Source organism: Eleutherodactylus coqui, chromosome 8 (genome assembly GCF_035609145.1).
Source record: "Eleutherodactylus coqui strain aEleCoq1 chromosome 8, aEleCoq1.hap1, whole genome shotgun sequence".
NCBI lineage: Eukaryota > Metazoa > Chordata > Amphibia > Anura > Eleutherodactylidae > Eleutherodactylus > Eleutherodactylus coqui.
Genome location: NC_089844.1, coordinates 118,149,680 through 118,177,235, shown reverse-complemented (window position 1 = coordinate 118,177,235; position 27,556 = coordinate 118,149,680). Strand labels below are relative to the sequence as shown.

The following is a 27,556-nucleotide window of genomic DNA, read 5'->3' as shown; positions in this document are numbered from 1 at the left end:
TGCAACAGCGGATCCTGGACGCCTGGGCAAGCTTTTTTTTGCTGAGATACAGCTCTCAAAGTATCACAAATGGGAAAAGAAGATAAGTTGACAATTCGAAAGAGGAAGCATATTGAGCACATATGGCAGTGGATTGTGGTTGTGTTCCATGTCATGGAAAAATTGTTAATAACTTTGGCAGGAATAAAGGTATATGACATTTGGATTCAACTTAAAATTTTCTGTTATTTACATTCGTCACATGTACCCTATCCCATTTGAAAATATCAATCAGGTTGCAAGATGGTGGCTATCAAAATGGTCACCATGTTGGACACCACCCCTGTCAGATTTGCCCCCCCACCCTTAGTAACATGCCACACACAGAATGGTGTTCCCAACCACTCTTTTCCATTTATCGAGGTGTCTCCATATATTTGGACCGCCCTGTATTTTGAAGGAGATATAAAAACTAGTGACTACCACCATAACCTGCTTTCTAATGGAGAATAAAGGCAGCCTCTAATAGACTAACATGCTGCATGAGATATCAAATGGACTGGTTAGATTTCATATCCCCAAAAATCTCAGAATTCTTATTAAAAAAACGTACAAGAGAGAGTAACACCCTAAACTGTTCTTTTACTACAGAAATAGTAAAAATATTAATACTGAAAGTCTTGTCCCTTTACAAAATAATGTAAGAAAAATTGTAGCTGGTGAGGAGGAGAAAGAAAATCTCTTAAATACTTTTTGCACCAGTGTATTTACTCAGGATAATGAAGTGTCAGGTGAAATGCAGAATTATAAAATAAACTCTCCATTAAATGTCACCAGTCTAAGAGAGAAGAAAGTGCAGAGCTACCTTAAAAGATACTAGAAAACTAGACGAATTGCCGGATCCCGATGGCATACTTTCCCCAGGTTTTAAGGGAATTAAGTAATGTGATAGATAGACCATTGCTTTTTAGCTGCCCAGTAGACGCTCCAACCTTTTGGGGTGACAGCATGGGAACGGGAAACCTGTGAGTACCATAACCTACAATAAGGTGCTCATAGCTGGTGACAGGTTCCCTTTAAGAAACATTTATTCTGTAATAGATTGTCTTGAAATTAATACATAGACAGACTCAGGGCTTTACAAAAATGTCTTAGAAAAATGACCCTGCAAGTCAAAATACCCACATGAAGACTTCTAATTTTGAAGGGTGAAGTCATAATGTGCCGGACTTACTAAATGGACTTCCAATTGTGATAAATTTCAATGATGACGTTTCTGAACATTATTTGTGAAGATCATTAATAACAGGTCATGTAATAATGGCAATGTGAAATTACACAAATACTAAAACAAATCACTTAATATCTACTCAGACAAACTGAGACTTTTACGGCCTTCCAAAGTAAAAGCTGAAGGAAATCTCTCATATTAATTTGTTTTAAATTGCAATTTGACATTTCTAAATTGAACTGTCCCTTTCATACATTTTTAATTCTGTAATCATAAATAATTATGTAATCTGCAAGTATTCTTTGCTTATATAAAGAATGCTTCACAAAATATACAATATGTACCTTATCAGTAGACTATGTCTAAAAGAGATGGATATGCCTTCAAGAATCCTCAATGAATGGAACTCTCCCTTCGCTTTTATTTATTTTCCGCATTTATATAGCCCATACATATTCAACCCTGCTTTGTACAGACTGTCATTAGCCACATTGGGCCCTCTTCCCATTCTGGGTCACAATGTAAATTCACCTATTAGCATGTTTTTGGTGTGGTTGGAACCCAAAGTCTCAGGAGGAAACCCATGCAAAAATGAAAAGAACATAAAAACTCCATACAGACTTAATCAGATTTAAACCCAGGACCCCAGCACTGGCAAGACAACAGTGTTAACCACTGATCCACCATGCTGCAAGTAACGATAAGGGGCTTATTTGGAAGCTCTGCAGGGAGGAAAATGATGACAATTATGTGTACACAGCATGTTGCTTTAGGGCAACCAATCATTCAGGAGTCACATGTGGCTTTTGACCCCTTAATATGTGGCTCACCATAGGAATTCTGAGGCATGACCATATCTACTGACAATTGAAATGATTGCAGATGTATCTTAAACATTAAACAATGCAAATAGGGATGGCATAATAATAGCGTCAAATCCCACGCAGAATTATCAAAAAATGTTGCAATTTCTTCTTTCTCACATTTACAATAGGTCAACACAGTGACTTTGGGTGTAACACATATCTTAGGGCCAAAGATTGCACTAGAGCTCTGCTAAGTTGCATCTGAAGGTGACAGGATATGATGACATTGCAATCGTACGTTGCTACAATGTAATAATTGCAAGAATTCCTTCAGAATTGAATTTTCTGCATTATCCGGTCGTGGCAACTTGCTAGTCGTAACACGACCGCATTTACTTACATTGAGATGTTGAGCAGCAGTTAGAGGTGAGCGAGCGTACTCGCTAAGGCACATTACTCGAGCGAGTAGTGCCTTAGCCAAGTATCTCCTCGCTCGTCTCTAAAGATTCGGGGGCCGGCGCGGGTGACAGGTGAGTTGCGGCGGGGAGCAGGGTGGAGAGAGGGAGAGAGAGATCTCCCCTCCGTTCCTCCCCGCTCTCCCCGCCCCCCGCTGGCCCCCGAATCTTTAGAGACGAGCGGGGAGATACTCGGCTAAGGCACTACTCGCTCGAGTAATGTGCCTTAGCGAGTACGCTCGCTCATCTCTAGCAGCAGTACCATGATGCAATCTTTGGTCGTGCAATATGTTGCGCCCAAAGTTGCCATGTAGTCCCAGCCTAAAAATTTCTCTTCTACATCTTGGAATTGCATGTGGCTTCCAACCATCTGAATGTGGCTTTGCACTGTATGATCATCTATATCATAATTCACAAAATCTATCAAGAATCTATGTCATTTCTTTTTATTTTTAGACCTATATGATTTATGTAAAAATGAACCTAAAGGGTTTTAATTACAAAAAAATAGTATGACATATTGTGTGATTGACATCCAAGCAATCCCAAAAACAGGAGTGCACAGACCCTATTCATGGTGGAGAAGTAGATTTACCATAAAAGTCTTTTATGAGAAATTTAAAGTCTTCTCAGTATCCCAGATCGTGCCGTGTCAAGAGTTCAACTCTAGCAGATTGTTTTGAAAAGTTTGTATGTAGAATGCCCAAGGGTGGCGTGATGCCTAGTAGTAATCATTAAACTTTTTAATAAGGCATTGATTAAATATATGGCAACAAATAGTGTATCAAGCCAGATGCTGAGGTGTATCTAATGAGTACATCATTAAATAGAGGAAAGCAGAGATGCAAATGAGAATTACTTTTAAGAGTGCAGAATGCAACTCAATGAAAGTACAGCCGAGCCCAAAACACAGTATGCAATTATTACATATAGTGCCAATACCATCACTCATGCTATTGCAAACAGTGACATTGGACATTGCACTGTATGCTATAATGAAATGTCTGTAATCCACTTTGAACTCATTAATATGCAAATTGCCAAATTCCTATTTAATTTTTCCTCTTTAGTCTTAAAGAATGACACAGATAATGATTCAAGTCTTTGTTCAGTAAAATGGTACAAAAATAAAGCACTAAAGGAATTTCATGTTAATAAAAAAAACATACTACTATCTACAGTACAATGACTTTGCTTTCCAAACGATATGGCGAACAAATAAGCTGCTAACATTTCTGATGTTCTAAGCACATGAAATTCCCAGCTAAATGAATTATACAACAGAGCATTAGACTAGAAAATTAATAAGAGTGTCCTCTGGAGGACCCAATGCATCCAGCAGCATAAGATGAACTGATTGCCATGGGCACTGTATAATGTATTATTTCACCTGCTGTGTTATTGCAGGGAAACTAAGCTCTTCTCGCCAGGTTGACCTGCAGATTATCAAATCTTTGTATCTATTCCTAAATGCAAATTTAATATTTATAATAGCAAAATGGATGAATGGGAAAAAGGCTCACAACCTGAGAAAGGCGCTGGATTAGGGCGCCCACCCACTGGCGTTTTTTTTCCCTGCGAAATTCGCAGCATTTTTTTCTCTGCAAGGGTCTATGGGACTTGTAATGTTAAAATCGCGATCACGCAAAATCGCGATTTCGCGGTAAATTGCGATTTTGCGCGATCGCGATTTTAACATTACAAGTCCCATAGACCCCTGCAGAGAAAAAAATGCTGCGAATTTCGCAGGGAAAAAAAACACCAGTGCGTGGGCGCCCTTAGTGTTAAAATGCATTGTCCTATATTCAATAAAATGTCATTGGCAGTATCCAGGCAAGTTCCTGCAGTGCTCGTCCCAAAGAAGGAACCTTTTTTCCATTTATCCACTGTGTCAGTACTCCCTGCAAGGGTATTCTGGACTGTTGCAGCAGCTCAACACCCATCTTCCAGGATCATTACGCAAGCTCTCAATAGTGTTGTGCCTACTTAGCAGAACCGCTCCAGGTTACTGTCATTAAATTGGATGCCTCTGGGCCTTATTAAAAATGTTACATCCCTAGGGGGCACCCTCTCTTTTTTTCTTTTCTATGCAGCTCCATAATAGCATTATGGATGCTTTAAAAAACTTACAATGGTTTTGGATGTATGTCACAGAAATATATTACTCCCAACCAGTTAATTCTACACTCAATCTGGGTACATTTATACGTAGGGAGGTATAAAAGAGATATAAAGCATTAACTATGAAGGTAACACCATTTTACTGGTTACTAGAGATGAGCGAGCGTACTCGGATAAGCACTACTCGCTCGAGTAATTTGCTTTATCCGAGTATCGCTGTGCTCGGGGCTAAAGATTCGGGTGCCGGCACGGAGCGGGGAGCTGCAGGGGAGAGCGGGGAGGAACGGAGGGGAGATCTTTCTCTCCTTCTCTCCCGCCCGCTCTCCCCTGCTCCCCGCTGCGACTCACCTGTCAGCCGCAGCGGCACCCGAATCTTTAGACCCGAGCACAGCGATACTCGGATAAAGCCAATTACTCGAGCGAGTAGTGCCTATCCGAGTACGCTCGCTCATCTCTACTGGTTACATTATATTTCCTCATGGTTGCCAATATATAGCCCCCTATAAACCATATTATTTTCTAACAATAAGTTAACTATGCCATCCAACAACCATATATTATGCATCCTACCTTGTCAACACTTTGCTTAAAGCAATTCGATGTTGTCTCTTTGACCATATTGAAGAAAGTCTGCCTGTCCTCAGGATCAATTAAGCGGTCATAAAATACACGGTAAACTTCATGTATCCAAAGTCTGATCAGTTTATCATTATCCTGGAAAACACAGTAAAATATCAGAATGCATTTTTTAAAGTGACTCTCCAGATTTGAGAGAAAATTCTGTCCTGGAAAAGGATGGTATATGACCTGCAGTTGTTCTTCGCTGCCATGCCTCTGATCTGTTGATTCATTCCCAATTGTCCAAGAAGGCCGAAGCCACCTGTACTATAGTATTAGACTACCAAAGCACTATATCTGCTCTCTGATTATCCGAAGTTGCCCATGTGATGAGCACTGGCTAATTAGAGAGCAGTGCACACTGTGCATTAGGTGGTTAGACTAGTAATTATTGGGAAATGATACATGCACGTCGCACACACACAGCTCTACTACATGTACGTCACATAGAGCTCTGCTACGTACATTTTTCATCCCATACAACAGAGATCACAACCAGCAGAGCAGAGTCCTGCACACACTGATTACCCACTGGTCATGTGACCCCGGACTCCTCCACACAGGTGACTGATCACATGATGGTGACATCATCATAGGTCCTGTAAGCACATGGCTGCTGTGCGGCTCTGCAGGTTTTTAATAAAGTTCAGAGCACCAGTGATTGATCTCATGACAGTAGCATCTTTACACGTAACTCACACAGTTATTCACTTACAGACAGGTGGCTTTTAGTATCCCATACCAATTGAGGCCACAAGGGGTTGTAGGGGATGTAGTCCGCCCGTAATCTGCATAGGGATGAAGGACCTGTGATGACATCACCATCATGTGATCAGGGGCAGAGCATATAACTCACTCATGGACACAGAACCCAGGTGACTGATCACATGAAGGTGACATCATCACAGGTCCTGTAAGCACATGGCTGCTGTTAGGCTCTGCATGTTTTATGTTTGAGGCTCTTTGATGATCTCACAGTCATGTGATTAGGGCTAAGCATGTAACTCACTCACGGACGGACTGGTAATCATTAGTATTTTGATTGCTGCAGCCATCCTGGATGACTAAAAACAGGGAATGATGAATTGGAGAGGTGGTGGAGAAGAACAACTGCTGGTAATTTACCTCCTGCCTTCTCTGTACTGAATTTGGTCCCAAAATCAAATGGTTGCTTTAAGTAGTTCATAACTAGTATTTTTATAATTGACAGCAAAAGCTCTAGAGGCTTATTTTTTTTCTTAAATGGACCGGTCATGTACTCATGCCAACAGGGCCGAATTTGCAGCTGTGACACCGCTGACTCCAGTGTCTTACATTTGTTGATACTCGGCTTGGTCATTCTAAGATTTCGCTCCTGACCTCACCACTAACTGTCAATATATGATATCAGACTTGTATGACAGTATACCATTGGGATCAAACCTCTTCACACATTTACAGCGTCAGGAACCAAATCTAAAAACCTGTATGGAGAAACAGGGGTGAGTATAGACAAAAGAAAGATGTTGGAGTGGAGCTGCGACTGCAACGCTATTTAGCTGACCCTGCTGACATGAGGCCATGACAGATCCTATTTTAATGAATACTTGATATAGCTGTTTTCTTTTACTTGGATATAAATGAACAGGTTCCTAGAAACATTCATCTACCACTGACACATAGTAACGAGGGTCTAAACCAGTGATATCCAAATAGACTTCGGGCAGGGTTGCTAACCATCTGTAAATTCCCAGACAATCTCTGAAATTTGTATCTGTACATTTTTTGAAACTTGAGGCATATGTCAGATGATTTTGATTGAAATTATAATTTTCAGGTATGGGTACATGCTGCTAATGTGCTTATATCAGTATTCTGAGCTGCACACAAATATTACTTATAATCTGTATTATTTTTTCCAATTCGTCCATAAAAGGTAGTGGCTGCTTATGAATTTTTTATACGGTGCCTAGAAAAGAATCAGGTGGGTAACTCTGTCCTGAAAGTACTAAGTGTGGCATGCTGTGATAGTGAGTAGCCTGCCTTTCTGGCACGGAAGGTTTTGGCAAGAGCTGTTTGTCATCTTTATCATAACTTGACTTCCTTGAGGATTTGTGGTATGATGCAAAGTCCTCTGCGCTCCAGTAAGAGATTGCTCTTGGTGCTGTAACTGTTCAAGTTTCCCACCAAATGTGAATGCAACCATTAAGCTGATGCACCACTACAAGTGACTGTAGCAACTAAGCTTGATGCGCCTCTCTGCGAGAAGAATATCTTCCATAAAGTATCTTTGACTTCTTGTCAAACCCCCTCGCCCAACATATGTATTGTGGATTACCTGTAGATGAGTGTGAGAACACAGCAGCACTCCTCGCACAACCCGGGAGAAATCACGTAAATTAAAAACATAATGGGATTTGGAAGGAGTTGGCAGGAACTTTTCCACAGCTGTCTTATAAATTGCCATGGTTGCTTGTATCATTAGTTTGCCAGATCTGAAAGACAACACATAATTCTTACATTCCCAAACTACTGATTTTAAGGCTGGCCTGGGACTGAAAAGTTGATTGCTCTTGATGGGAGGCTGAAGCATATTTGTAATAGAAATTCACTTATGGTCTCTATTGTACAGAGTCTAAAATAATCACGAACATACTACCCACCTCCATAGCTTAACTCGACGGAGTAAGCTATTAGGCCATGCCACTGAGCACCCGCCAGCGATGGTTATATCCATTGCTAGACGTTAAAGGGTTAGAGTGTGCCTCTAGTTTTGAATGGCCTGCAAATGGCATTTGTAGCACTAAATCCTAAAAAAATATTTTCAGGGGTTCTAAGATATTACACTTTTTTATGACCTCTATGAGGCACACTGTGTGTCATTAAAGGGGTTATGTTAATAGGACAACTCCTGTCCACGCTGCATTTTAGGATATAACAACGTCATAGAGTGGGATTTTCCTTATACCAGCCAGACCACAGAGCCGCTATAAAGAATAGCTCCATTCTAGAATACTCAGGACTATAATGTACTGCATGGTCAACCATTCATTTAAGTGAGCACCATGTAATGCTACATGACTTCTGCAGTTGCTGCCTGTAGCTTCCATAGTGATAGTAGCTGATTGGCATTAGTCTACAGGCTGAAATCATTGGCAATCAACTGATCGCTGGTGGGTCTGCATTTAGTGCATGGGTTGTCCAAATAGGAACTTCTTTAATTACAGTCAGAAGCAAGTACTAGCAAGTGTTTTTAGACAGCTATAGTTAGTATAGAGATATGTGTTCTGCCTCTTCGCCCCTGAGCTCTCTGGTCTCAGTTGTTCACTGGCAATTCTTACAAATGGAAGAAACCTAAGATAGGCTAGTTGCTAGTGATAGGTTGCCTCACAACCCAACTGAAAGGGTTAGACTATTCTTGCACGCGGTGCCAATCACCGTACAACACTCCCATTAATTTCCAATGGGCCTCCCAGACAAGCGCTTGAACGTAGCGTTAGAAAACGCTGTGATTTTCGAGCATTGTCTGCTCGATTTTGGTGTGTTTTCGTGCTTTTTAACACAGCTCTTCATCCATCAGAATGATCGGGTGCGTTAAAAAAACGCTGTCGAATACAGTAACCTGCGTTTAAAAATGCCAATCAAAATTGTGGTAAAATGCGGCGATCAAAATTGCTGCGTTTTACTGATGCCGTGTGTGAGAGTGGCCTTACTAATTCTGTCTAATGGTTAAAAAGTATAAACTTAGGTGGTCTGAATATATGTCAAATATATCACAGTAGCATTTTGATAGACATGCAGATACTTTTGTCTAACTTTACACCACTCATTGGTTTGCTAACTTTTTGAGAATATTTTGGTGCACATTGTCAAATTTAAATGCCTTCCTGATGAGCGCAGTATCTATGTATGAGACCCCCATTTTATCATGAAGTCATCCTCTGCTCTGTGGATAGGGGATAGCTGTAGACTTTGGGATAACTCCTTTAACATATTCGTTTTTCCTGGATGGATGTGAAGGATGCCTCTGACTGGTGTTATAGTATCATAGAATGGTAGAGTTGGAAGGGACCTCCAGGGTCATCTGGTCCAACCCCCTGCTTAATGCAGGATTCCCTAAATCATCCCAGTCATCTGTTGCCTGTCACTCTTAGCCTCTCCGAACTTGGTAAAATGAGTACCCAGCTTGCTGGGGAGTGAAAGATGACTGGGGAAGGCAATGGCAAACCAGCCCACAAAAGGAGTCTGCCAAAAAAACATCACAATGTGACGTCACCCAAGGAGTCGGTCATGACTTGGTACCTGCACCTGGGGCCTTTATCTTTACTGAGTAGTAAGCAGGAATTGTGTGTAATTCTAATTCTTATACAATTCACATCTTTTTATTCTAGTAGCAGGTAAGTGCTGATTTTACTAAATAGGAAATCTAGCTGCTTTAACTCACAAGCTTTCTGAAATGGCTGTGGCATGAAAAAAGATGATGAATGTGTTATGAAACTGATAAATGTTTCTAGTTTAAACTCAGGTACTTGCTGTGGGGAAGGATTACACCAGGATTTTATGTTATTTAACTGCATAATTATTGTTTTTGACAAAGTAACAGGTTTACATATAAAACTGTCAAGAAAAGAAAAAAAGAAGAAAAAGTATTCTAGGGTTACAGATATTTGTCTGTCAAAATTGAATATAAATGAAGGAGAATAACTTTCAAAATTGCATTTTGAACACCTGGGTTTTTCTTTCCTTCTCTAACCATCAGTCAGGTAGAGTTTAACAGGCATGGCGTGCATTCTCACAAAGTGGATTGGTTACAAAACTGCACCATCTGTCCAACTTTTGATGTGGATTTTGGTGCAGATCTGCAACAAACTTAACACCTTAAATTGAAACTGCAAGTATCTGGGGAGAGCGGGTCCCAGCTATCCAGACAGATATGCCTGATATTTTGGTCTGGAAATGGTTAAATAAGCAATTTGTAATTGTTAAAGATCAATCCCTTGGTATAGAAACTGATTTTACAGAGCTTTACAAAATCCATTCTGGTAGTGAAGGCGCAACGCTCCAAATTTGTTAAAAGCTGGAAGTCAAGGATGTGGTAGTAAAAGCACTTCTTTTTTATGGTTCAAAAAGTATTTTACTGCATACGCCTTAAGACGGTTGAACAATCAAGCATTGACATAGACATTTTGTTCAGGAATAGCGTTGTACATATTATCATGAATTAGCATGAAACATAGTAAACATGAAATCCAGGCTAAATCTAGTCTGTAACATTTACACCAAAAGGCACATAACGTTTAGGCTTTGTGGTTCTTGATGGAAGACAAGGACCCAAAAGAGTGAAGAACCTACCACAGGGTAGTAAGGGTAAAGCACAGAATAAGTATAAAGGTTTAGAAAGAGGATAGTTACATCCGGAGGGTGCGTTCACACGAACGTATATCGGCTCGGTTTTCACGCCGAGCTGATATACGTTGTTCTCATGTGCAGGGGGGGAGGCTGGAAGAGCCCAGGAGCAGAAACTCAGCTCCCGCCCCCTCCCTGCCTCCTCTCCACCCCTCTGCACTATTTGCAATGGGGAGAGGCGGAACGGGGGCGGGGCTAATTACCGGAACTTAGCCCCGCCCCCGTTCCGCCTCCTCTCATTGCAAATAGTGCAGAGGGGCGGAGAGGAGGCGGGAGCTCAGTTCCTGCTCCTGGGCTCTTCCAGCCTCCCCCCCCCCCTGCACATGAGGACAACGTATATCGGCTCGGCGTGAAAACCGAGCCGATATACGTTCGTGTGAACGCACCCTAAGGGAGACAGGGGAGCAAAGAGTGGGAGGGAGTTTCACCCAGTGTAAACCCGCCACCAAATTACTATATCATATCTTTTCTAATTAGTGTTTTGAATCTGAGACCTTCCATTGTAATGTCAAACACCTCTTTGGAGCCAGGCCTCCATCCTAGACGAAGAGTGAAACTGTACCCAAACTGCCCATAAACTATAAAACTTGAAAAATGTGTTGCCACCAGCATACAGCTCCTCCATGTACTTCAGATTATCCATAGCCTCCAACCACATTATCTTTACGGGGGGCCATGGAGGATCACCATTTTCTGGGGATAATTTGTCTCATAGCTATTAGGAAGAAATTTAAAAGGGACCGTTTTGTCTTGGCAATTGGGCCCAGCATCACCGAAAGGAGCGCCAACTCTGGTGTGAACTCAATCACATTCCTACTAATCTCCTTATATAGTACGTTTACCTATTCCCACAGACACAAGATCAGTGGACATGACCACCAAATATGTATGAAAGTCCTCACATCATTGTCACATCTCCAGCATCTGTCCGAGTACTGCAGGGAGACCCTAACCAATTGCACTGGGGTCCTGTACCACTGGGTGAGAATTTTAAAATTGAGCTCCTGTGTCCTGCCTGACATTGACATTTTGTGAGTAAGGGTGAATGCTTTGGACCAAGACTCCTCCATCAGTACCCTACCCAGATCTCTCTCCCTTTTTTTCACTTTTGTCAAGTTTCCTGGGTCCTTGTCATCTAATAGGTGAATAGTAAATATTGAGGAGCTGAAATCACTTAATATTATTATTTGCAACATCTCATCATGTCTAGTCAGTGTCTGTGTACAAGCAGCTCTTATATTTCTCCTCCATATCTTTGGTTTTTTTTGGATGTCAACTTTATTGGAAAAAAACACATACCAACACTTGGAGACATGGAGACACAAATAGCAGAACGAATCCAGGTCCCTAGTCACCACCCAGAAGCCAGGATAACACGGATTAGTCTATACTCTGTAATGAATAAGTAAGGAAAAGTCCGGCTTGCCCACAGCATGGAAACATTCTTTAAAAAGAAAAATCTTTCTTTGGAATCCATAAAAATAATGCAAAAAGTAACCACAGCACCAATGCATTGCTGCAGCACTGTATATTCTTGCCACAGTATTTGTATCATTGATGTACAACATTATTTCATTTTGGATTATTTTTTGTCAATGTTATCATTTGGATTATCTTTTGGATCTACTATTCATCTATTAGATACCTGATCAGTGTCAACTGAATACCAGGGATCACATGACCTGCTTGTTGGATCACATGACTAACGTCCATTACTATGAACAGACTAGTCCCATGGTACATACCATCCTGTTATGGAAATAGGGCCACTGTACTGCTCTAAAAAAGGTATGTGAATAGAATTTTAAATAAGTGTATATTATAAAACTGTATGATTTCCAATTTTATAACTGAATAAGTAAAACAGTAGAATGTAGACAACCCCTTTAAAGGGTTAGTCCCATCAGAGACATTCATAGCATATCCACAGGCTGGTCTCACCTCTGGAGTGGTGTTTGGCGGTTTCAATACCTTTTCATAGCTTCGATAGAAGTGAATGTAGTACATATGGGAGGCTACCCCTACATCCAGTTCCAGCCTGCTGGTGGCCAACTCACCAGGCGGGAAGAGAACCCCTGTTCTGTAAACAGTTGTTGGTCTCAGAGGTGCGACCTACGACTGTTAAATATTTATGACGTATTCTATGTCTAGGATCGGCATACACAAAGCATAGTATTCATAACAATTCGTAAAGCTTACCTTAAAAATGATATATCAAAGCCTTTGCTGAAGTGCCAGTCTGATATGGAGCAAAATATTTTTGTCAAAGTTTCATCATCAAAAGCGTTAATAGAAACTATGTTCAAGTGTCGAGTGAAGCGGCCTAGAAAAGAAAAAGTAAAGTCACAAACTGTAAAGAAAAAAAAATGATGGACAGGAAGCGATCCCTGTATTTGCCAGTAATACGGAATTACCCGCCGGGTGCAGTCATCTCCTGTGTCTACTAGATAGGAAAGTGCTTCATACACAGCACCATCGGTGGCCCCACATAAGTAATGTAAAAGGAATAGAAAGCAGGCTTGTTATCCTTTTTTTTTTTACAGAATCATTGTTTATTGCTACCCGCCAATTCCCCAGGGGTTAAGATGCAACATGCTGTATGTGAATATAATAAATGTGCCTGCTTCTTGCACAGTCATGTATTGCTCATCAAATAACAATTCCGCTCTCTGAGGAAACTTCTGCAAAAGTGGAAATCCATTTTGAACAGTTAAACCTCTTCTATTTCATGGAATGAACCATCTACAGCACGATCTGTAATGCAGCTGCCAGAGAGTCACTTCAGCTGTGCTGCAATTTACAGCTTTTTAATGTGTTCTATCAAAAATAGCAGAAATCATAGGGGCGGCGGACTCTGCTCCTTGCTCAGTTCATCTTACACAAAATGCTAATTAATCTGACCATAATAATAAGAGTCGTTGAGAGTGATCGTGCAAATAGTAGCAGAAGGAGGATAATTGTTATCAATACTCTGGGTTGGCAAACTTTAGCAGATGCCAGGACCCACTGGGCATGGGCGAGAAAGCGGGTCATGGTGATCTGGAAAATATGCACTATTTTTGTAAAGCATGAAACTGTTTGGCTACATTCACACAACATATTTCCTACAGTAGAAAATACCCTGCGGATTTTGGTGCAAATCCATACCAAAATCCTCATCAAAAGCTGCATGTGATGCATGGATTTTGATGTGGATTTCACCCCCTCATCTGATCCGGAATCATGCACTGACATTGCAGGTCAATATTTATGCAGATTTCATGCAGATTTTTCAGCACCACGTGGATGCGATTTCTTAAATCTCATCAACATGACTTTTACTGTACATGTTGAGAATTTTCCATGTGGCAATTCCGCATGGAAACGTCACAGCATTTATACCCCATGTGATCATACAGTACCCTTTCAATTATGTTTGGTGATAAGGACATCTAAGCCAGATATGTAGCAGAGCCAAGACTGTCATTTGACAGAAAATGTGGTGATATCACTGTGTTGTCAATTGCTTCCGATCGTTTCACAAATGTATCTTAGAAGAGGAGTAGTTATTTGGACCCCTATTATATTTGATTGGTTTTACATAAAAGGCAATGTGCCCTACATACAAATTGAAACAACAGTTCCCTTTTATTTATTAATTTATCTCCAAATGTCTATACAGTGGCAACATATTCTGCATCGCTGTACGCAGATTGTCACTGTGCACATCAGTCCTTGGTTCACAATCTAATTTCCTTATCTCAGTAAATCAAATGCACACTAAAGTTGGTCATACACAATAGATGAATGGAGGGCGAATCTGCCAACCATCTTTTTTTTTTCAAAACTCTTTTTTATTACAATTTTTTCTTTCATAATCAAAAAAACAAAACATAGCAACTCACATTACGATACAAGAGAAAACAAGATTGCATAGTTAAATCACATTAACATCTTTGACACATGTACATGTTGAGTAATTGCATCGCAATGTTTAACAATTATATATTTAGCACATTAGCTTTAATTGTGAACATAGAACAAATAAAATAAATCAACAAACATTTAACAGTGGATTTTTAGAGTACAGCTTTGTGTCTTTGTTTTTTCCTTTTTATTAATTTACTATATGTTATGGCGTATCAATATACAAAAATTTCAGTTTATTGCCTGAGAATATTGTCTTCTCATCTCATATATGATTTAATAGCATTGCTTTATGTTATTTTTAATCTTCCTAGTCTATCCGCTCCTGCTTGAGTGTGATACCAGGATGTGTTACTAAATGGGCGCATGCATTCTAAGATCTCATCCGGGTCCATGAATCTTTCTATGAAAACCCGCCATTTCCTAAAAAATTTTGATGCTTGGGATTCTGCCCGTTTTTCCGTCTCCAGTCTCTCCATTTTTAGAAGATGCTTTAGTTGCTGTATGATATCTGACATTCCCGGGGGACTGGCCTGCAACCATTTTGCTAACAGGCTCCTCTTGCCTATTATGAGAATAGTGTGTATCAAATTAGCGTGTTTTATATGGCTAGGGAGAGAGTGAAATACATAAGCTTGTGGGCTCAATGGTAGAGTAATTCCTGCAAGTTCATGTACCAATGATTTAATTTCTGTCCAGAGTGTTTTGATTTGGGGGCAATGCCAGATTCCATGCAGAAAATCTGTTTTTGGTTGTGAGCATCTAGGGCACGCCTGCAGTCTAGTTGGGTTCCCGGGGGGCGGGGGTATGTTGAAACCATAAATCGCTCTATGTATGATCTTAAAATAAGTTTCCCTCCATCTCTCATTGGTTATAGCCTTTCTTATAGAGATCCAACCATCTACCAGTTTTTGAGATAGTTCTGGGTCTTGTAGTTCCCGTTCCCACTTTTTAAACAGAGGTGTACTGTCTGTTTCGGCCCACCCCTCCCTGAATCGGTAGTATAGATCAGATATAGAATGCCTTTGCGATGATCTTTGCAGGAGCATGTCAATTGGATTTGTTTTTGCCTCTTTTGAGACATCCCCAAGTCTAGCTCTTAGAAAACCCTTTATTTGTGCATATGGTAAAAAGTGTGATGTGGGTAGGTCATATACTTCACGAAGCTCTTCAAACGTTTTGTACTTAGGTTCTCTATGATGAAGAAGGTGGTGGACTTTCATAATTCCCCTACTACGCCATAGCTCGAACATTTTATTATCTAGCCCTTCTTTGAACTCCGGATGCCCCCACAAATCCATATGTTTCGATAATTTGAACGGTAGCTGATAGTTTTTGCGGGTTATTTTCCAGGCAGCAATGGTGTCCTTTGCCATAGTAGAATGTTTGGCCCCCGACGGAAGACTAGAAAATCCTGTGTGTAGGAGAGCGTTTAAGCTCCAAGGGTGCATCAGGTCATTCTCTAGCTGATAGTTTGAGAAATGGCTCGTCTTCAGTAGCCAGTCAACTGAATGTCGCATAAGGCTAGCTATATTATATGCACGTATATCTGGAAAATTCAATCCTCCTCTAGTCTTAGGTAGCATAAGCTTTTTCAAGGCTATACGTGGACGTTTGTCGGACCAGATAAAGGCCGTGAATGCTGTGTTTAGCCTTCCCAAATCTTGTCGTTTAAGTAAAAGTGGAATAGATTGCAATGGATAGAGAAGCTTTGGGAAACTAATCATTTTAATCAGATGACATCGGCCCAAAAATGAAAGTGGGAGGTTGTTCCATTTATGTAGTTCATTTATGATTTTATGTATTATTGGGGGGTAGTTCAATTTATATATACTCTCGGGGACCCTACTGCCAACCATCTTAAGCAACTTTCACATCTGTGTTTGGGATTCAGTGCACAATCCCGTTTTCCTGCATCGTTATTGGAGCAGGAAAACAGAATCCCTGCCCAAAAGGATTCTAGTCGCCTGGAATGGCTTTGCCTCGCGCCTGGATTTGGTCTCCCGTCCTGGCCCCCTTAGACTGTTGGTCGGTAACCCCGATCTCCCTGCCCTTTTGGAGTGCTCTTTCCTCTTGGTAGAAAGGGACACTCCCGCCCCTAGAGTTAGAGATGTCATATCGACTCTGGGAGTCAGTCTAATGGACGAGATTCTGAGAAAGAGGGGTCCCCAGACCGAAGCGTGGTTCCAATACCTATAGATTAGACATTTCATCCAATCTCAGGGCCTACTGACCTCTCTTCTTGCTCCCCTCTCCCAGTTTAAACAGCTCTGTGTTTCCTCCACGTCGGGAGTAGTGAGTATATCAACACTATACAGTCTCTTACTGGCAGTGGAGACCCACTTTGTATGTAACAAGATTTATTGAGAGCTGGGGAGGATCCTTTCAAGGAGAGATGTGGAACAAGGCCTTTACACTGACTCACTCGCTGGTGATCTCATCGAAATTCCAAGAAACAAAATACAACTACCACCTGTCTCGGTGGTACAGCATGCCTACAAGTTTGGGAAAAAAAATGTTCCCCCAGAACCTGGACACCTGCTGGAGATGTTCCAGAGGGAGAGGAGACTTTATACACATCTGGTAGTCCTGCCCTCTGGTCCTAGCCCTGTGGCAGGAGATTACTAACGCCTACAACTCGGTCTACAGAGACTCCGTGGTCCCACACCAGAAGCGGCTTTGCTGTCCATGATCCCGGGACCCCTCTAAAGAATTAAAAAAAGCACCCTCAAATTTTTATCATTGCCATGAGGCAGATAATGCCAACACTATGGAGGTCCTCTTCTCCTCCCACGAGGATTATGTGGCTGGAAGTCCTTGATAACATAAACCAAATGGAGGAACTCGCTGCAACAGACGAGGGTAAAATCGAAAAATATTATACAACTTGGACGGGTTGGATCGTATTTAGGAATTCCACAGAGCCGAAAGCTTGGCTTCAAACAGGTGCTGTATCCACCTAAACTTAGTCAATCTACTCTATGCATAGAGATATGGTTTTGAGCTCCCAGCTGCTGTTAGTTCCCTCCTACCCCCTCCCCTATCTCACCTAATCCCCATTTCCCTCAAGGCCTGTTTAAGTTCTATAGCATCTATAAGCCTTTAAGCTTCTACATCACTATTGGGTCTCCTATCCCTGGAGATTCGCCTAAGTGGCAACCTGTCACACGCGCGGGCTACTCGGTGGCTATCGAACGAGAAGGTATAGGGGACACCGGTGGCAACCTCTCCTGTCAGCGCAGGCTTTATGACCATAAATGAAAAGCAGTTTTTGGAATGATGCTGTAATATGTTTGTTTATTGAAAACTTAATAAAAATAATTTGAATGACAAAAGGATCTGTCCTATTACAGAATAAAATTGCGATGAACAGACCCAATTGCCTATAAGAGGGTCTGTCTGACTTCATTATGCTTTCCAGCACTTTTTGAGTAACATGCTAAATGTGGCCTAATGTATCAGGCATCGTCCTGACTCTAACCCCAATGGCAATCTCAGATGCCAGATTCTTTTATTCTCAAGGGAGGTAAGCTCCTAGAAGTGTCTGGCAGCGGCTTATTCCCCTCTCCCCACTGAGAACATATGCACACTCTGTGAATGTGTACAGAGGGGGTTGCAAGGAATTACTGTCAGCCAAACAAACATTTGGTGGACAGCTATCTTTGACCACCTTCAAGGTTGGGATATTTTCATCTGTTTGAAAGCTTTCCTGGTTCGGTGATCCAATTACTTTTGTATCTTGATATTGTACACGAGGCTTTATTTTTATGTCATTTTTATATCCGTAGTTCTTATTTTTTTAATTTATTGCGGGATATATAAAGAAATACAGCATAAAAATTATCTGTTTTACACTTTTTAAGTTAATTTTCTTTCTTAATAGCATAAAGTATCACTAAAATACATTCTTAATGGGAAACTGTCAGCTTGAACATGCCATCCAAACTGCATGTATCATGTTGTAGAGCCGGAGGAGCTGAGCAGATTGATATATAGTTTTATGGGGAAAGATTCAGTAGAACTTGTATTTTATTAATTTATATCTCTGCACATTCTGAGCTGAACAGTCCAATGGGCGGAGCTATCAGTGATTGATAGTTACCTCTGTATGTACAGTTATTCACGGATAACTGTCAATCACTGATAGGACCGCCCATTGGACTGTTCAGCTCAGAATGTGCAAAAATATAAATGCATAAAATAAAATTTTTACTGAAGCTTTCCCCATACAACTATTTATTAATCTGCTCAGCCCCTCCTGCTCTAAACATGATGCCTACAGTTTGAACAGTGTGTTCTAGATCAGGGTTCCCCAACTCCAGTCCTCAGGGACCCCCAACAGGTCATCTTTTTTGGATTTCCTCAGTGTTGCACAGGTGATATAATTATTGTCGGTGCCTCAGACATTGCCACAGGTGTTCTTACCATAGGATATCCTGAAAACATGACCTGTTGGTGGTCCCTGAGGACTGGAGTTGGGGACCCCTGTTCTAGATGACAGATTTCCTTTAACCCCTTAAGTTAAGTTTAAATGGTTGTGAAAGTACTATTAAAGGGAGTCTGCCAGCTCAAACATGGTGCCGAAACTACAGTATGTTATAGAGCAGGAAGAGCTGAGCAGAGTGATATATAGTTTTATGGGGAATGATTCACTATAACTTGTATTTTATTCATTTATTTCTCTGCACATTCTGAGCTGAACAGTCCAATGGGCGGAGCTATCAGTGATTGACAGCTACCTGTAGAGATAGCTGTCAATCACTGGACTGTTCAGCTCAAAATGTGCAGGGAAATAAATGAATAAAATACAAGTTTTACTGATTCTTTCCCCAAAAACCTACATGTCAATCTGCTCAGCTCCTCCTACTCTATAATATTAAGCCTGCAGTTTGGACGCTAATGAGGCTCGGGACTTGATCGCGGAAAATCGTCCATTCACATGATTTTCCCGCAATTGTTTTGCGTGGCGAACTTCTGCACGATTTTGACACCCATGTGAATGGGCCCTTAAAATGTTCAGTGCTCTGTAAATGGTTAAGATCTATTTAATAGAAAGCTAATTAAGCTATCAGTATGCATTTTTGGAACTTTAGAGGAAACTGGACAACCTGAATGAAAACCCTGCAAACATGAGAAGAAGACACAAACTTCATGCAGACATGCAGATTTGAACCCAAGACTTCAGCAAAGCAAGAAAACAGTGCTAACCATTAAGTCATTGTGCTGCAAAACATATACCTTCTACATATACTGTATTATGATATAGTGATAATACTCTGGAAAGAATGTTCTATATGGAACATCAATCTGATATGTCAGAAATAGTGAGGGGGCCTAAGAACTTCACTAATGTTACTGGCCCCACTATTTAGAGAGTGTTGTTGATCCACTGGCTTCGCCTTCTGCAATGTGTGTACCTACATACACACGTGTGCAAAAAACTGCATCACGTGCTCCATTCGGAGTTTGGTACTGAAAACAGTTAGAAAGCTGCATAAAACCTCAGTGAACTGTTGTGAGTAGAGTTGAGCGAACATACACTGCCGAGCTTGATGCTCGTTCGAGTATTAGCGTACTCGATGGTGCTCGGTACTCGGACGAGCATCAAGCCGTGTTCGACCCCACCCCAGTTTTTGGCTCCCCCCCACTGAGACGAACCTAGGGAGAAAAAAAAAGCTCGGCACCCGGCGTCCCACATACAAAAATGCTCGAGTCTCCCATTGTAGTTAATGGGGTTCGTTACTCGAGTAGAGCTCTCGAATTTTATGAAAAGCTCGACTCGAATAACGCGGACCCGAGCATTTGGGTGCTCGCTCATCTCTAGTTTTGAGTTGTAGTAGAAAAAAAAATTTACATTTAATTTAATAAATGTAAAAAAAGACAACATTTACAACAGATCACGGTGGTTTATGCTGCTTACTTATTGTTTTTGGTATCAACCACTGAAAGCAGCATGTATGTGAATTTGCTTACACAACTCTCTCTGTATGTGCTTTTTCCTGCCTGATATTGATAGACTTTCTATGCCACATTGATTACTATTGTTGCACCTGAATTCTGGCATATGTTGTGCTCTTTTTTGGGTGCAAATCAATCTAGACAACGATAAGTGGAAAAATGAGCAGATGTTACACCTGCTACTCCACTTTTCAAAACCTGCTAGAAAAGAGCGCAGGGTTTGACTGGAGTTAGGGTCCATTTAGATGGGACGAATGTCGGGCAAATGATGCCCGACACTCATCCCTGTGTTTCCTCACTCCCGTGCTCCTGCATGGGAGCTAATAGTGCTGGCTCGCTCACAGAGCGGCCAGCAGGGGTCGGTGCGGCTGGAGGAGATTTCTCTATTTGCACTCCCCCGCCCCTCTCCATTGACTTAACATAGCAGCAGTTCAATACTGAACAGCCGCTATTTACACTAAACGATGAGCGACCAGCTCATCATGCATCGTTTATGCAGCATAAATTATGGCTGATGAGCTGATTGCTCATCAGTCAGCGTAAATAGCGGCCATTCAGTATTGCACAGCCACTATGTTAAGTCAATGGAGAGGGATAGGGGAGCAAGAGGAGAGAAATCTCCTTCAGCCTCTCCGCTGAGAGTTAACCATACTAAGTACCATGCAGGTGCACGGGAGCTAGTATGTGCAGGGACGAGTGTCGGGCATTGTTTGCCTGACATTCATCCCGTCTAAAAGGGCGTTTAGGTTTTTAGATAGATTTAAGAATTGTTGTTTTTGAAAAAGTTGCAAAATTTGTTGCAATCTCACAATGTGACTCCACATCTCTAGAACCATTTAAAGATGCAACAAATCAACATCCTGCAACATTTGCTAAATTTGTTGCATCGTTAAACTACAGAAGGAGAAAAAAACTGTCAGAAAAGTGGCGTCAGAAATTCTTCCCATGATAAATACCCCCAAGTGGCTCTAATTCAAAAATGCACTCCCTGTTTAATGATTCTTCAGTATGCGTCAACGTAATTTATCTCTTCTCACATAATATTACTGAATAATCAGCAATCGTTTTCTTTTACTTCCTGAAAATGTTATTACTTTGCCCAATAAAATGCCTCATAAATCTCAGAATACAGCCATAAACTTGACAAGTATGGCTATACAAGTTAATATGTGCAGTGATATATTACCGCTCCCCATTGAAATATCAGAGATATTTACATCATATTGGTAGGAATATTTTTATTTTAATCACCTTTATTGAAAATATTTAACTACATAAGGTATGTTTTCATGCTTTGTTTTCTTATACAATACATTTCTTACCTGTTATGTCATTCCTCCCTCCTCCAGGGGGCCCCATTGCGCACAAAAGTAAGACATCAACTATATCTAGCCGCGAGGTGTCCTTTCTGTCGTACCAGTGTCCATGGTCTATCCACTGTCTCAATAGTTCAATGGGTGGCTGAGCGCCATAAATTTCTTTTGCTGGCATGTTGAGATCATCTATAGATAAAATAAGGCTCGCTCAGATATGTACAGGACATAATTTTATATTTCCATAGGTTTTTCAGTAGTATGTTTCAATTACTGGAACGTCCAGTTGGCCATACATTTTTACTGTAATTCTTCCATTACTTATTTATTTTACTCATTTATATAGCACATACATATTCCACAGTGCTATACAGAGATTGTCATTGTCAGTCCATGTCCCGATTGGGGTTCAAATCCAAATGTAAGGGATTTTCCTACTAATGACATTTATTATCTTTCCACGTGATAGGGGATAAATGTCTGGAGATCTGACTGTTGGAACCCTCAGCAAACCCCACATCCAAGCACCGCGAATATTCCATGTAAATTGAGCAGTGGTGCACAGACATGATAACTGCTCCATTCACTTCTATGGGATGTCGGGAGATTGATGCACTCAGACCATATAACTGAATGATGAGGCAATGATGCATGCACATCACCGCTCCATCTACATGGGGCTTCTGGGCGTGCAGATGTAAGGATCGCTAAAGACCCCAGAAATCAGACATTAAATGTCATTAGTGGGAAAATCCTTTTAACCTATTAGCACTAGAGATGAGCGAACCTACTCGGCCACGCCCCTTTTTCGCCCAAGCGCCGCGATTTTTGAGTACTTCCGTACTTGGGCGAAAAGATTCGGGGGGCGCCGTGGGTGAGTGGGGGGTTGCAGCATGGAGTGGGGGGGAGAGGGAGAGGGCTCCCCCCTGTTCCCCCCCGCTCCGCCACGCCTCCCCCGCCCACCGGCGCCCCCCGAATCTTTTCACCTGAGTACGGAAGTACTCGAAAATCGTGGTGCTTGATCGAGTAATTACTCGAAACGAGTATATTCGCTCATCTCTAATTAGCACGTATTGGGAGTGTGGGAGCAAACACAGTGAATGTAAGCAAACACAGTGACAACATACAAATGCCATGTGGATGTAGTCCCAGGTCAGATTTGAAAACCGAACGTCAGCACTTCAAGGCAACAATGTTAAACATTGAGCCACCTGTTTTGGCTGAACTAACCTCTATAAACTAACATATGCCCTAAAAATGGTAGCTATGTACAGATCTAGCAAAGTTTAACCCTTTCCAATCCACTGTCTGACGTCTAAAGATATTCTGATTGAAGGCTGTACAGCTCCGATGTCGGAAGACGTCCGGCAGGGTATTCTTACTGTAGATTACTGGCCGCTCTGTTGTCGGGGGCCTCTCCAGCATGTCACATACCGCAATACTGGCTCTAGCCCGTATAAACTGTGGCACAGAATTTTATCTTAACACATTAACCCTTTGCAATCCAATTTTGGATTCAGGGTTTCCTAGGGGGCTTTCTCTTTCTGCCATTATACAATTGCGCCATCTGCTGGCTAGAGACAATACTGCGGTATGGGACATGCTGGAGAGGCCCCCGACAACACAGCAGTCAGTAATATACAGTAAGAATACCCTGCCGGACGTCTTCCGACATCGGAGCTGTACATCCTTCAATCAGAATATCTTCAGACGTCAGACAGTGGATTGGAAAGGGTTAAAGCAAGTGAAAGATATCATACTGTGTGAAGATTCAGTAGTCACACAGGGATCATATAATATATAATACTTCTTTAATTAATGATTAGAAAGCTACTCACCCACGAACACAACAGCTTTCTTTCCGACAGGCGGTCCATATAAGCCCTTTCTCCGGCGATCTAGCTTAGAGAATATGATATCCTGGGTCTGATTTGCAGAGGTTCTTGCTGAGAAGTTGATGCAGTTGGCAATATATTTATCTTTTGGAAGCTTTATTAAGAAGCTGTTTGTAATTGCAGATTTCCCTGTTCCGGTGGGTCCCACAAACAGCAAAGGAACAGAATGTTCTACATATAAATGTAAGAAAAAGGATTGTCTGGCTGTTTCCGTTGTAGGTATGATAAGATCAGATACCTAGGGGTGTAGAAGTATAATACTTATTCACAGTGTCTGTTGTAGGTTTAATTCACACATACAGTTTTGGGCTCCTTCGCACACAGTCTCTATTTTTTAGTGTCATTTTGTAACATTTTTGGGGACACACTTTTTTTTGGTGCTTTTGAAGTCATATAGAGAAGTCAATAGGAAAAATACACTTGAAAAATAATGCAATACCAGAGCATGATGCTTTAAAAAAAACAAAAAAAAAACAAAAAAACACCATTGACCCCAAAAAGACAGAAAAACACCACTAACCAAAATGCTTTGTATGCACTGTTTTTCAACATTACACTATAGACTTACACCATAGAGTAAAAACTCCAGACCGACAATGTACTATACACACAAAGAATAGCCACTTTACTAAAGACATCTATACAGTAGTGCATTGGAACTTGTTTGGCATTTAGTACCGCAGCAATGCATCGGGGCGTCCATCCACCTTTCACAGAGGTGGAATACTTTTGCCAGGGATAACTGTGGATTTTGATGCAGAATTGCATGCTGATTTAAGCCATTTTCTTTCCACATCAAAATCCACATGGAGCCCTGCAGATGTGGTAAATTCTGCCCGTATGAAAGGCCTCTTTACTCCACCAGCAACAGCCTGAATTGTTGATACCTGATAGGAAGGGTTTATCACTTCATACTGTTTGAGCCAAATTTTAACCCTTCTATCAGCATGGTAAACTGAAATCTAGATCCACCTGACCAGGTGATGTTTTCCCACTGCTCAGTGATCCATATTTTGTGCTCTTTTGCCCACTAGAGCCTTGTCTCTCTATTTCTCTAATACAGCAGTGGTGTTGGAAATGGTCGTTTGCTATTATAGCCCATCCCTGCTTAGAAGTTCTGTGTTTGGACTTGTTAATTGGAGCACCAGCATTGTATTCAGCTCCGATTTGCTTGACTGTGCTCCTCCTCTTGGTCAGAACGTTTTTTGACATCCTCATCTGACCATTTTAGACGACAAGTTGTTTCCATCCACAGGATCCCCTTTCACTGAATGCTTTTCCTGGATCACACCATTCTCAGCACATTTACATGACAAAACCCCTCAACATTGGCAGTGTATGAAATCCTCCAACCTCAGCTAGTCTAGGACCGATGACCAGGCCTTGCTAAAAGTGGCTCAGATCACTGCATGTTCCCATTCTCCTGTGGATTCACACTAAACCTGATCTCTAACAATGTAGCAAATCTACAGTAATCGCTACATTATATCAGAGCTTCTTTTGTACCTTCGCAGTAGGAGAAATGGTCATTTCTTCGTTAGTAATATAATCAGTCCATGTATTCCATTGTCCACTGGCATGTTTGTGGAAATAAAAGTCATATACAGTTCCTGTGAATCAGAGAGTAAGAAAGGTAAAACCGAATTATAGTAAGATACGCAAAAAACAATTCTCTGCCCTTATATCATACATAAAGAATTATGAACTTTTGTATTAGTAAATTTAAGCTTTATCTTTTGTATACATTTTACACAATGCCACATCTAACAAGCCTACCTCGCTCTGGAAATACATTATTCTTTGTTAATTTAACACTCTTAGGTCGAGGGTGCCGGTCATCCATTCCCATTAGTAGATTGCGGTAGAAAACATCAAATTTCCTTCTACTGTCTCCATTTATGGTTCCTCCAATGGTCCAAACCAAAGCAAACAGGAAAAGACCTTGTAACCACAATGTTATCTGCTGGCTGGACAAGGGCTCTCTACTGTCCTCTCCAGGAGTGATTATATCATCTGCAACATAACAAGCCATAAATTGAAGAAAAAGTGGACAACACAGACACCAGCAGAGGCGCACCATAGGCACCAGTAACACAGTAAGCAGTTGGGGGTTTTATTAAAGTGCTATGTACAAAGAGGAAAGGTTAATGCTCATTTTTTTAGGGCTCTTTTACATTCATAGATATTGTCACAATGATGGCTGTACTTGGCCTTCAAGCTGGCTGAATCAGACTCCATAGAGGATGAACGATTCATCTGATTGTTCTTTATTATAGACAGCACATAATAACAATGGTAATTTTTGATACTGCATGAAAGATGCAATCACCCATCCAATGAGTATTTGCTTTTTCATCAAGTGATCAGCAGCACCTTCATATGACCAAAAAAATCAGGCAACTAAATGGTCGTAGAAATGTTCTTGCCCAATCATCAAACTGTATAAATGGCACGTTAGTGTGTATAGCAGTAATCAAAAGATCTGTATGGAGCGGTTTCATCAATAGAAAGACCAAAAATCAGTTTTGATTGAAGAAAATTGAATTGAACTAAATTAAAGTGTATACATAGATTCCCAATCTGATGACTATTTCAGAATGGGATGGACCAAAATATATGGTTAGAAGGTAGAAATACTGCCAACTATAAAATGAGCCTTAAGGTCTTTGTACATGGGCCATACTCAGGCACAAACATTTGTAGTTACATTTGATTGCTCGAGTGTCAGTTCGTGTGAAGCTGCACAAAATCACCCGACAGACAAGCAGACAGTTGTTTGCCTGACCGCATCTTTTGTGCAACTTAAGAAATCATCGCTGTTGGCTGCACATCTTTCCCATATGAATAAGGGATGAATGATCACATGAACTACATGGAACCACGTGGAACTGGCCTGTGCAAAGACCGGATAGACGTGCAGCAATCTCGTTGAAAGTCCTTCATCTACCGGAATGAGTCGCTCCATACGAAAGAACCTTTACAAAAGACACTTTCTAGTCTTTTTCTCCTTTGATTTTGGCCTGTGCATGGGAAAATTGTCTTTGGTACACACAACAATAATTCAGGTCAGTAATAGTTCAGTGGGTCACTAATCGATTTCAATGGAGTATGACAGGCAATATCTTACAGGGAACCCGTCACTAGTTTAGTGGATATGAAACCACCTATGGCAGTAAAACAACAAAGTAATGCATATTTTTTTTTTTAAAGGAATTTTATTTAGCCAGAAATTAACAAGCATATAAACACGTAAACACGGATAGCTGTCACCGCAGGTGTCAGATTCAGCAGCTAGTACATATCATGAGAAACAGGGTAGAGATAACCTTTGCCTGCGTACATATACATATTTCTTCTTGGCATGCTATACCTGGCTAGTACTTTTATTTCTTTCGCCCCCCCCCCCCTTTAAACTCTTAACTTTATCAGTTATTGCTAAACAGTAGTTTAACCTTGAATAAATCAGCTGTGATCAATCAGGAAGAAGAGAAAAAAAGAAAAACCCCAAAAAAAACCCCAAAAAACCCCCAAAAACTTAAACTTAGCCCCCCCCCAACCCCTTGGCGCGACTCTCTTAAGAACAACTGTGGGAATAGAGGAGAAAAAAAAAATTAGTTTTCTGAGCATAGGGTTTTATCGTAGAAAGCAGATTTAGCAGATGTCTCTCTTTTCTTATCCTCCTTCTCTCTCCCTCACTCCCCCCCTACCGCCTGGCTTGGCTCTCCCGACGCGGTCGCGGGGCAACTCACCCAGCTATCCCAAATCTTGTCGAATTTTTCAGGGCACCCCCTGGCCATGTATGTCAATTTGTACATTGGGATTTCAGCATTAACGACCCGGATCCATGCGCTCCTAGTCGGCCTCCCAGGGTGTTTCCAATTAAGTAGGA

At 41.2% G+C, this 27,556-nt stretch overlaps 1 protein-coding gene across 1 annotated transcript in view; it reads right to left on the bottom strand.

The window, feature by feature from the left end:
• DNAH3 (dynein axonemal heavy chain 3) overlaps positions 1–27,556 on the bottom strand; it is a 379,066-nt gene that overhangs the window by 61,040 nt on the left and 290,470 nt on the right. Inside the window, exons 40-46 of the mRNA XM_066576291.1 lie at positions 25,444–25,680; positions 25,174–25,277; positions 23,611–23,905; positions 21,782–21,961; positions 12,795–12,918; positions 7,528–7,684; positions 5,163–5,306 (exon numbers count right to left, since the gene is read on the bottom strand). Coding sequence (XP_066432388.1) covers positions 5,163–5,306; positions 7,528–7,684; positions 12,795–12,918; positions 21,782–21,961; positions 23,611–23,905; positions 25,174–25,277; positions 25,444–25,680 — 1,241 coding nt within the window. The remainder of the gene's footprint in view (positions 1–5,162; positions 5,307–7,527; positions 7,685–12,794; positions 12,919–21,781; positions 21,962–23,610; positions 23,906–25,173; positions 25,278–25,443; positions 25,681–27,556) is intronic.